Genomic DNA, 12,853 nt, shown 5'->3' with positions numbered 1-12,853 from the left:
ATACCATTCAACCATGTCTAAAAAACCACCAGACCGTAGATTTCACGTTTTACAATTACACTGCCTCAAACACTCAATCAATTGTTACATGCATTTGTTGGAGTCTGTGCAAGCGACCCTGGATAATATTCAGAATCTCATAAAATACTCACAGCCAAACATTACGTAATAAGTGTACATCGATCTAGGAAAGTAATGACGTCGAGAAACTGGTCTTGTTATATTAATGTGGCACAAAATGTGGTCTTGTGTGATATATCATCTGTACTTCCGTCTGTGTACACTAAATGTTGTATGTGTACATTACTGCTATTCTACACAAAAGAATGAAACCCAACAAAAAGTTTCTCTCTGCTTAAGTGGTCTCTTTAACATCGTATGCCTTATGATTGGTAATGGTATTTATGCAGCTGTTTTCACTTGATATATATTGTGTAAGCTGGGGTGCCTGGCTACCTGGAATGCATTCATGCTTCATTCATCGTACGAATAAATCTTGTATAAGGTGTGATTACAGTATGCGATGTAAAGTATACCCACCTTTATTGCCATGTGACCTATGACCTGTCACGTACGACTGGAAAACCTACTGTGTAGATCTACTGTACAGTCATTGCAAGTAAATGCATACACTATTACACGGTAATACAAAACAAAAACTAGTCCGTCTGTTGTTATTTTTCTGTCATACTGTTTGTTTATTTATTTATTTATTTATTTATTTATTTATTTATTTATTTATTTATTTATTTATTTATTTATTTATTTATTTATTTATTTATTTATTTATGTATTTTATTTATTTATTTATTTATTTATTTATTTATTTATTTATTTATTTATTTATTTATTTATTTATTTATTTATGTATTTTATTTATTTATTTTATTTATTTATTTTATTTATTTATTTTATTTATTTTATTTATTTTATTTATTTATTTATTTTATTTATTTTATTTATTTATTTATTTATTTATTTTATTTATTAAATTATTAGAGTAGTAGAATTTGTTGGCACATGTTTATTTATATTTTATAGAATCTATAATGAAATCTAATTATTCTACGGAAGGTTTTAAACTCTATCATAAGTGGGAAATGCTTAAAACAGTGGTCGAAATTAACAACCCGTATAGATTTGACATTTCCATCTATTGGATACAATTAAATTAATACTGAAATAGTTTTGAAACATTTAACTAGACGTCCAAACTATAATCACATAAGATTTCATAACAATTTAATAAAAAATATTAATGCAGCAACTCCACTGTTTAATCATTGATATTCAAATTAGGGTATACCCTTGTTTGACATCAACAAGATCAATCACATGAGTATTACTCAACAGGAACTTTTTCATTTTTTTTTCAGAGACGAAACGAAAAAAACAAATTTCTAGTGAAAATGAACATAATTAGTGGGAATTTTAATTTCTAAAAACTCTACTACATCCTTAAAACAATTACGATTCCTTGAATTATCGGAAATGTGTAATCTCGTTAAATACAAATCGAGAAACCTATTGTTCAACAAAATGTATTAATATGTACATCCAAAATCAAATATTTGCATATAATTGATATCAACAGTGGGTAAGATTTTAGGGCGAGGGGCAAGACGCATCTAGGGAAACTGTATTTATTTATTCTATATAATAGTGCTGCAAAGCTGTGACATTGTCTACAAATATATAATTACTACATACATTGTGCTCTAACTATCATATTGTATATGTCTAGAAAGGTAAGTTGTGTTCTTAGATAGGTAACGTATCTTTTAAAAATCACTTCGATCTCGACGTAATGTATCAGAATATGTGATGCTGCATCGTTCTCCAAATAATCTCCACAGTGCACTGGACATGGATACGTGGTCCAAATGATTTTTTTTATAACCAGATAATTCTTTCAGGTGGATAATCTATAAAAAATATATAAAAAAGAGTAATATATTTTAAAATACATGTATTTAAATACATAGATATTTAATATATACTGTATTATGGTGAGATGTATTTTTTTCAAACTAGTATGCACTATTCCCGGGTACCGAAAAAAATGAATATCTTCTCACACATAGTTCTTGAAGGCATATTTCGCTATCCTCGGGCGCGGACATCCGGGCATTTTCACCGCCTGGCAACCCGCGGCGGTGAAAACAAAGGCCCAAAACTCGCAGAAAACGGTACTTTGGGATGACTGTTGAGACTCCTCTGAACAGTGTAACAAGATTAGCCCTACGTGTGTAACATATATAAATTTGGTTGTTCGGGATTACTTCAAAGTTGAGTTTGTGTTGTTTTCTCGAATTTTCACCGGCTCGACCGGCTTTCCACAGCAGCGCGCACAGAGCCCATAGAAATGCATGTACAGTGGTGCGCGTCTTAGCAACGTGGAACGTCCGTGACGTAGCTCCGCCCCCGAGGATATCTACAAAATAATTACAACTTTTCCACGCCGACCTATGTGAAGTCAAGGACTCGGCTAAGTAGTGGTGGTGAAAATGAGTGACATTTCCTAGTTATGTTTTTTAAAACTTTTACGGCGCCTTATCGAAATATCGTGTAAATATTCATCGTGTGAAATAGATAGAATGCATATACCCTAGTCCTGTCACAAACTTACGTTTACCTGTAACTTATGAAGGCAAAATGACACATGTATATTAATGTTAATTATTATACATCAGTCACTGTAACGCCATACGTTACAGCGTGTCGTAATTTTGCGGTATTGCACTGCGTATTTTCTTCCACCATATTAGGAAACGCGAATTCCAAATATGAAGATTACGCGCGTAAGCGCCCTCTAATAATAAAATAAAACAATCATGGCCGCCCCAGGGTTTGACCGAACCCCACAATAAGAAGTTCGCTAAATCTGTTCTATACGTTTTAGATTTCGGCATCCCAATGATGTATTCATGGGAGTATAGATGTATAATAATAAGGTTATTACGATGATACTGGAAAGTATGCACTCAGACAAGTACGCTGTATTGACTTCGTGCATACATTGCAGTATCCTCGTAATAACCTCATATTAATTATATGCGTTCTGGCATTGTTGTATTACAGTGTCCTATTTTTCTAGTGTTCTAGCGTTTTGGTGTTGAAGTGTTGTAGTATCCTGTTGTTCTTTTGTTGTCATGGTTTCCTTGTATTCTGGTGTTATTGTGTTCTAATGCTCTGCATACCTTTCTGACCCATACGCTGTGGATGGAACCTTTCTTTGTATTCGTCAAGCTGGATTTTCTCCCAGTATTCCTTGCACTTTTTCTTGTCACCTTTTTCGCGATATATTGATACGAGGTAACACAGACCTATGTATTAAGTATAAGTGACAAAATACTGTAATATGTGTAAAATGTATAATACAAAATACACATTGAAATTGTGAATCCATAGCCCATCCGTACTCGTGAATTGAAAGGTACAATCACACAAAACAAACAACTGACACATTTCAAATATACAAGTAATAGATTACAGCAAGCCTAGACCTACAAGTACAATGCTAAAACCAAGCGACAATCACTGCAAAACAAGAATGTGGATGAAAGACATAGCAAACTTTCTAGAAGTGAAGTCGAGGTATTCACATCTTTATCAACCTGCCATGTATCAATTATTAGAATTGTCAGATTGTACACAAGTTGATAATATTGCAATTACTAATCATTTCTAAATATGTTCAGGCGTGGTGGTCGTCGCGCAGCGCGTGTTCAAATTTCATGTAAATAAACAATGTATTTTACACGCGTTGTATACGTCGCTATGAGTTCCATATCAAACAGAACGCGGCGCGACGACTGCCGTCCTTTAATTATATAATTTGCGCACATCTCTCCAATAAACGCACGAGTTCATATGTGTGCCTATTACACGTATTCAACTTCGTTGTTAAAGTAAATATTCAACAATTACCAAGTTGGTATGATTCATTGGTTTCAGGGAGTTTCTTCTGTTTAATATTCCACGCCGTCTCAAGTAATTTCAAGGAGGTGTCAAGGTCTCTCTTATCTTCCCGTAATAAGTAATTCCGTGCAAGGTTTGTGCTACCAATTGCTACATCTATATGATGTATAGCTGTACCGTTTTTTGACTCCCAGTACCGCTGTTTTATATCTAACGATTCATGTAAGTATTCATGCGCTTTATCATATTCTCCAATGTCCTGATAGAATCTACCAATTTGATACAAAGCTGTAAAATAATAAAAATACATTCTATGAAAATGTTGCTTATCAACACACATAACATAACCAGTCTGTTAAATCGTCAGCCAGGTCCCATCTGTCAATGGTTAGTGATTTTACAATGTTAATTCAATATGGTAAGATAAAAATAAATAACCATTTAATGTGAAGCGAAAATCCATTACGACATATATTAAGTTGATGTAATAAGATATAAGTAAAAATCTACTGATGTACATCTTAATTTGATAAGGCATTGTCATTTTGTGTGTAGTGATTCCCCTCAAGCAAAAAAATAATAGTATTTCTCACATATCCTTATATATCTACACTGATTATAAGCAGTAATGTACCGTGAGCTATTGTGTAGTCATTTTTCTCTACTTTCAACTCGAAGAACTTCCTTTTTCGGTCCAATATTTCATGTAGTAGCTTTTTAATTTCAAGGCGTTTTCCTGGGTCTTGCATATATTTCCGATTGTTTTGTTGAACCTTAACAAGACCCTGCAATGCTGTAAGTAATATGATGAATAAATAGTACATATAATCAATCATTCTGACGTGACGAGGAGACAATTCTTTGTTCTAAAACATGGTTAAAATCACTCAATAAATGCTATGAACAATTACCGTAGACTGTCTTAATGTTATCATCACCATTCAATTTTCTGTACAAGTCTACAGCTTCTTTGAAATATCTTTCTGCATCTTCATATCGGCCCAACTCAAAGTTGACTTTGCCGAGACAGCGAAGTTCTGAAAAACACACAAGTGGAAATTACAACTATAACAATAATGTTTGATTCATGGTTGGGATATATAAATTCTCAAAAATGGTGTTGTTAGGAGATAAAGCTACACAAACGAATTGTGGCCAACAGTTTAATACATTGGACAATATAGTTAGTGATATAAAAAAGCCAAAATGGATAGTTGCCTTCTTTGAGCAGCTCCTCTCGGATTGGTTTACGCCATCTACTAAGGCGAGCCATCAACTTATATAATCGTCTGGCATCGCGAGCCCTTCCTAGTCTTCGAAGATAAATACCAACAGCCGAGAATAAGTTGTGTGTACTGCGTAAATTTAAAATATCATCACAGCCAAGTGATTCAATCTGCCTCGCTAATGCTAGAGTGTGGAACACGATTAGGGAATGCTCATCGCTGATGGGCTGCCCATATAAGGCTTCGAAGTTGTCATCACCAACATCATCAATATCGGGAAATGCATTTTCAAGTACAAGTATGGCATTGTTGACAGCTTGTATCTTCTCATTACGACCAACAAAATCTAAAAACATAACCTGTTGAACCAAATGATGCATTGTGAATGTTCCTGACTTATCTAATTCGTTGCTGTCACTGGTATTTTCAGTGATCATTGAAGCAAATGAAGATTCCATTAATACTCTCACGAGTGTACGAATCTGTGATGTTATGAGTCTATTCCCAGTAGACCCTTTTGAAGAGTCTTTGCATTCCGACAACAACTTCATTCTCAACTGGCATTGATTTAATTTGTCGGCACCGTTTGCCAACAGAGCGATTTGAATTCGGGAAGCTAGACAAGAGCAGAGTAACATGAATTCTTTAGTAGCTGTATCACAACATAGTTTGTCAAAGTTCATCTTCCACGTTGTAAGAAAACACTCTCTGCAGGGGTCTATCATGAGAGCGAAGAAGTCACTGTTAGTTTCCCTTTGCGCTTTCTGAAACTCAATAATTTCACAATTTTTCATATAAATAGGCGCATTCCTCAGTTCTGCTGATGAGATTGTTTTCAACTTCAAGGTTTCTCCACGGACTACTTGTCGAAGTGATGGTGCATATTCGGGATTCAAACCGTTACTTTTCAGCCATCCTTCGACAGGATCGTATTGGGAGTGTTGAAAGACACTCAGTCGACATTTGGTATATTCTTTCTTGTATCCCATGAATGTCATATTGAACATAGCGATATATTTGTCTGCTTGTTGAAGCGCCAGTGGTAAGCCTTGTAGGGCAGTTAGGTCTCCTATCCACAGTAAAGCATCATATTCGTCTTTCCTCTCATTCCTCAGCTGGTTAAGTTTCCTTTCAGCCTCTGTATTTATCATTTCCTTTCCCTGTGCAGCACATTGTCTTCGGAGCAAGTATATAGCAGAGTCGTGTGGAGTCAAGTGCGATACCCGAATAGTTTGTACATTATACCAGCCATCCCATGTGTTTGTAGCTCTGGAGGTGATAATGATATGACCATTGCGTAAACGTGGATTCTCAGGTATGACAGTTTTCACTATGCTAGGATCATCAGCATTGTCAATCACTAGCAACCAGTTCTTAGTTTGATGCAAGAACTTCAATGCCTGCATTCTAATGTAGTTCGGCGTTTCATCTTCATCTCTCAGCTCAACACCAGCCTTCTTTAAAAACAAAACAAAAAACAGGATATATCGTTCATTACATGCACTACTATTGTGTATAATTCCAAATTATCATGAGCATACTAGTTGTTTTGCCATGCTGTAGTAATTATATTTGTGTGATTTCATTTGGTCACATGATAGATAATGTAGATGCTGTACGTGGTCTTTACCAGTGACAATATTCTGTACGATGTCTTACCTGTAGCATTTTCTTAAATCCAAAGTCTAAATGACTGCTTGACTGTCCACTAATGTAAAATACACCACCACTGTACTTCTTCCAGTTCTGCCATATATATCGTGTTGCTATTTCAGTTTTTCCACAACCGCCCAGACCACATAATGCCTGGAAATAAATATTCTGAAAAATGAATAACTGCTGCTGAATGTATCTACCAACAATGCAAGACATTGCATAAGTTAGTACATGTCCTGATGTGGTATATAACAATCGTGTTGGTATTAAAACCGTTGTTTCGGGGAATCACCTGTATGACTACTTCTGCTTCTGATTCACTTGTGCAAGTGATAATTCTCCTGTAAGTAGTGCTTATATGATTCAAATTATCTTCGTGTTGTTTCCCAGTGAAGATTTTTGCAGGTTTGCGAATTTCAACTGGTGGACCTGTCAATATAAAACCTGATACAATGCATCACAAGGTCATATAACGTTATTGTATTGACTATGTCGTAGTTTACAGTCTATACACAGTAGGATACACAATTGAACTGAATAATACAGCATCATAACCTTATACATTTGTCTGAATGCTCCACTGCTGTAGAACACATACGCTTCTTATCATTCTTCCTATTTAAAGCGGTAGGGTCGTCACCTGAGTCCCAAGCGATGATAACAACACACGCTAAAAACGCAAAGGCTCATGGGTAGACGCTTGTTTGTAAACAATGACACGCTAAGGCCATTTGACGCATGCGCAGGCGACGACTCCCCGCTTTAAACAAGTAATTTCAGATTATTGTTATAAATATGAATTTTATTGACATGTATATTTAATTCAGTGAAATATCCAGTGTGATAATATTCTCACCTTATTCTGTGGGAAGTTCTCTCCCATAATGCCTTGCATAGAAGCATTATTTTTAATACAGAATATTAGCATATATTTTGATTATTCATACGTTACCTTTATCACGGGACGTCATACAAGCTATGATTGTTGTAATAACGATAGCTGATAATACACATAACGCTGATACAATGGTACATTCGATATTTGTTATTCCCAAACCAGCTACAGTATTGATAGCATATGGAACCAGTGCGGAAATAATAATGCAGAGTAGAGCGTGGGAAAAAAACTGAAAATTGTACGATGATTTATGGCTTGAGGTGTGGTACAGGTTTGATGTGCTGGGTACACGTGGCAATACTGGTACATCTTGGACTCGTGCACGTGGCAATACATGGATTGGGCCAGCCGGCTGAGACTCTTGTTCAGGATAATGATCTGCAACAAAAGAAAAAAAATTGTTAAGCTACACATGGCTTGCCCTGTATTTGTAAGGACGAACAGACCATAGCATAGAGTAGGGATACCGTAAATCACAATTACTCTTAAAGAAACAATTTATTGGAATTTACAGGAATTTTATTTATGTATTTATTATGTACAGATACAGAGAAATAAAAGTGTTGAAGTTATCAATGCTTTTAATTTAAGTTGAATGATCTGACCCTTATACTCACAATGTCAATACTAATGTTAATATGTATATCATGAATGTCAACATCCGTTATTTCATGTTTTTGTCATATTACCTCATACCCTGCAAATGGAAGTGAGCATGGAATCATGGGAAGAAACGGTGTGCATTGTGATAACTGTCAAAAGGTGATTGACAGGTCATACTTGTTTTTAACTCCGGAAGGACAGTGGGTTCTACCAGGTGTGCTTGCAATTTGCATAATAAAGGGTGTTAATTTACAACTTTGGAAGGAGAATTGGAATCTACCAGGTGTGCTGTTATTTGAATATTTATTATCTACTGAGTTGCCTGCGTGACCCAGCTGCTAGCAAGATCACATTCTGATTGGCTTATGAGGAAACCCAGGTGGTGACACTGAATCATGCCTATAAATTGGACAGACTCAGGACAGTTTTCATTTCCAGTACTATTGTCTTGTCTACCCCATACTAGCAGTGAAAGAACCCTCTGTCCAGTGTGAGTTCTGTGGATGCCCTCTTATTAACGATAAGCAGGTCTTACACTGTGACAATGATCTTCAACACACTTTCCCAATCAACCAGATTAGATTAATTAAATTGCGAGAAATCATGACTAGTCGCCCCTGGTGAATTATTTAACCTTAATTAATAACAGCACTATCTCTTTAATATGGTGACAAAAACGATCAGTTCTATTGGATATCTGGTATTAAATTCGTTAACAATTTTAAACACTGGAGTTATTCGAAGGGCACCCTCTGTTGAAATCATTTACAAAAAAATGTTACATAATATGAAATAAAATTTCACATTCCAAAGCAAAAAAAAAAATATATATATATATTTTGATAGGATATTTGAGTTATCGCGCTCAAAAGAAAAGTTTGAGGCAACACGCCGGACGACGGACGGACGACAAACATTTTGCCACCACTATGACTTTTCCTTCACTTCACTTCATTACAATCCAAAAATATTATTAAGTATTTAGTCGTTATTTCTGCAATGTAAATAAATGTGTATAAACACATCGTGATATTACTGTAATACTGTATTGCCGAAGTATTGTGGAATGCTGTGAAACTAGACATACAAAGTCGTGATTAGGACAAGTAAGTGTACGTACATGATGATGATGATGATGATGATGATGATGATGATGGTGAAGTTAGAAATTCTTTTGCGTCTTTATGCAGACCAACGTGTCTTAAAACCTGGGCAAACCATTCGTCTATTGCGTCATTTCCGTTTTTTAGGATCCATTGTTTGACTATCTGGTATTTGATTTCACCAGGGCCATACGATGAATGGTTATATAAAATTGCCTCCAATTCACTATCGGTAAGGTCCAAATATCTGCCAACTTGTTTAATATTATTCATGGTCACGTTGACCAAGGCCTTCACATGGCGATCATAAGGAGAAGGTGATCGCAGGGATGGGTCTGTAATGTAAAGAAAACACATTTATACATTAAATAGCTATGACGACATATTAAAACAATATATTACTTTAATACAAGTGAATTCGAGACAACTGTGTACGCTTATACTTCAGTTGGTTTTTGTCACAGATTTATTTATTTATTAACCAACACATTTTTGCTTTCATGTGAATGATACCAGAGGAGGGGTCGCACGTGAGGGCGCCCTTCTTTCAGCGGTTCTTTACAGAGGTATTATTTAAATCATAGAGAACCCTTCTGCACTTTCCTCTTCGTTTTGTTTTTTTTTCTGATGGAGAGCTATGGCAAACTTTTCTACTGTATCCAATTTGGCTCGACGTTTTAGGCATTGTTATTAACTCGTACGATATCGTCACCCTACAATAGTATTAGACCAGGTCTACCATCCCTGTCGTACGTTTTAGGCATTGTTATTAACTCGTACGATATCGTCACCCTACAATAGTATTAGACCAGGTCTACCATCCCTGTCGTACGTCTCGACGCGAAACCACAACACTAAACTAACTAAACTACATTAAGATAATATAAAAAAATAAAATCGCCAATATTCAAGAAAGAAACATAAATTCTGTGAAGATGGCAGGAGCTTATCCAACAGCCATGTTTACATCGCCATCTTTAAATCTCAGACAACTAATTATTGTTAATCATTAGTTGTCTGAGTTTAAAGTGATTTGACTCGTAGGTCACGTGACACCGAATTGTGAAATTCGGGGTATATGAATGCTAATTCGGACAGTTTGCATGCTTAGAAACAGCTTAAAACTGGAGGCACAATCATACTGTAGTAAATAAGCAGTATCTATCTACATTCATTGTAAGTTTCAGAGCGTTCGGTGTCTTGCACAACATGAAAACCATATATTGATTTCCGTACACGCCGAAAACATCGATCAAAAACCGTTGCTCAAAAATGCTATATTCACAAACCATGCATAAGTTACATATATATAGTAATTAAACCATAATATGTTGTTTTATGTTCCGTAAAATCCACAAACTTTTTGTAGTAATGAATTATTCATATATTTAAATGAGGACATAGCGCAACCAATCACGTCATGCAACTCACCGCCTGGAATGATACCAGTCTAATGGCACTGGACTCCGGTTGAAAGAGATTGCATGAAAGAGATGGGTATCTTGGCGAAATGCCAATTTTCTGATCTAGCTATGCAAGGCGGGTTTTCGTTCTGCTGTGATTATTTGAGTAGAACAAAAATGCTTTAAATTTAATATAATGATAAATATTGCATGTCAAGGAGCAATAGCAAATCGCCATACCATGATAAAACAAGAAGGCCTGTATTTAGCTGCTATTGTGCGATTGTTCTACATTTTTTCCTTTCACTCACAACCCCCCCCCCCCCCATTTTTCAATTTCCAAGTAAAACGTGTAATCCATAATTTGGCAGATTGGAAATATTATAAGGGGCATACTAGCATGTTCTTTGTATGGTCACAGCTATAGCGTTTACAATTTATTAACTCAAATCTTGTGGAACGCGGAAAAAGAGAAAGGTAATGGGACCCATAAGAAAATACAACAACAAGGCCTGTATTTGGCTGCTATCATGCGATTATTCTCCTTTTTTTTCTTCTCACTCACAAAATCCTCCACCTAAGTTTTCTATTTTAAAGCCCAACATGATAGAGGTTTAGAACTTCTGTACTCAAAATTGCCGCCAAAGTAATGCACAGTCATGAGGATAATAACAATAATAGCGTTTCCATGACAACAAACACGCCGCGCCATACGATGTAACTTTATGTGACATATTACTGTAAACTGTATTACTGTCTGGCTGGTTAGCGTTGACGTACGCGTGCAACGCATGCGCGGCAATTATGTAGATAAATATTGATTTCCCATAATTCAATGCGTTCTTTTAATGGAAATTATGAGTACGAGTACCTAGGCACAACATGCACTAATTACCACCGGTGACTTCTTCGACACCTTTCAATACATGATAACGTCTCATTTTGTACTCATTAAACTGCTCAACAGTCAAGGTCGCCATCTGTATGAGTCCCATATCTCGCGCATGCGTGGCGCGATGACCACCGCCCTATAATCTATATTGACCTCTGACCAGTTGTGTCGAACTAAATATACAAGATAGAATTTTACAGCAATATTTCGAAATATGTTCGTGAAGTTGTCATCCTTTTCATGCAAAACGTGTAATCGATAAATTGGCAGATATTATACAGATATTATAAGAGACATTCTAGCATGTTCTTTGTATGTTCACATCAATAGTATTTAGAATTTACTAACTCAAATCTTGCGGAACGCGAAAAAAAAAGAAATAGGTAATTGGATTTCTGCATAAATATATAGTCGTAGACAACGTTGGCTGGGGTGAAAATTATAACAACACCGTGTTTATGTAGGGGCAAAGACCGGCCGAAACCCCGCATTGGCATGCAAACACTGTGACAGCACGGGCTGCATTAAGACGTTTATCCAGTCCAAAATCCAATTCAAAAACAGAAATAAATACCAGCGTCCTCCATCGACTGCGTAAACTACATAATACAGACCTGATTTACTTTCGTGTGGTGTTTTAGGCTTTGTGTCACTCTCTTCATTGGCGCCAGACCCGTCGTCAGTGTGTTCGCCGTTTATAGCCATCTTGTCTATTACTGTAGGGATTTACAGGAGTGAACAAACTCTGTTTCACCGCTAAACATAAACAAGACCCGGAACCGGATCTTACTCTGCATCTACGCTACTGAAACTGGGGTGGGTGTTTTGATATGCAAACAAGATCAAAGAAGGAAATCGCGGGGGGGGGGGGGTGCTAGCAGGGACGACGATTCAGGAATAATATGTGTAATCGAAATATCTACATTTCGATTCAAGTTCAAATGAATCAAAGCATTAATCTGTTATATGTTTGGCGAAATACGTTTTGATTTTGAATTTAATGTAAATTCGGGCTACCACCCTACTACGATAGAGGGCGCTACACATTGCCACGATCCGCCGTAGCCTTTAGTTCGCAAGATTCTTATTCGATCGGAAATCTAGAATATGTGGAGGCCCTTATATGGAACCATCCCAGAGTGTAATCTTAT

At 36.2% G+C, this 12,853-nt stretch overlaps 1 protein-coding gene across 1 annotated transcript; it reads right to left on the bottom strand.

Moving 5' to 3' along the window:
• Positions 1 to 1,629: 1,629 nt before the first annotated feature.
• LOC144355116 (uncharacterized) lies at positions 1,630 to 12,408 on the bottom strand. The gene is made up of 10 exons (XM_085498977.1): positions 12,317 to 12,408; positions 9,425 to 9,742; positions 8,003 to 8,079; positions 6,807 to 6,953; positions 5,140 to 6,604; positions 4,833 to 4,958; positions 4,556 to 4,714; positions 3,931 to 4,209; positions 3,201 to 3,326; positions 1,630 to 1,925 (listed from the first exon to the last, which is right to left on the bottom strand). The coding sequence occupies exons 1-10, from the start codon at positions 12,405 to 12,407 to the stop codon at positions 1,894 to 1,896; spliced, it is 2,820 nt and encodes a 939-aa protein (XP_085355103.1). The 5' UTR covers position 12,408; the 3' UTR covers positions 1,630 to 1,893.
• Positions 12,409 to 12,853: the final 445 nt, after the last annotated feature.

This window comes from Saccoglossus kowalevskii, chromosome 5, assembly GCF_978046115.1.
Source record: "Saccoglossus kowalevskii chromosome 5, keSacKowa6.1, whole genome shotgun sequence".
NCBI lineage: Eukaryota > Metazoa > Hemichordata > Enteropneusta > Harrimaniidae > Saccoglossus > Saccoglossus kowalevskii.
This window is presented reverse-complemented; position numbering and strand designations above follow the sequence as displayed.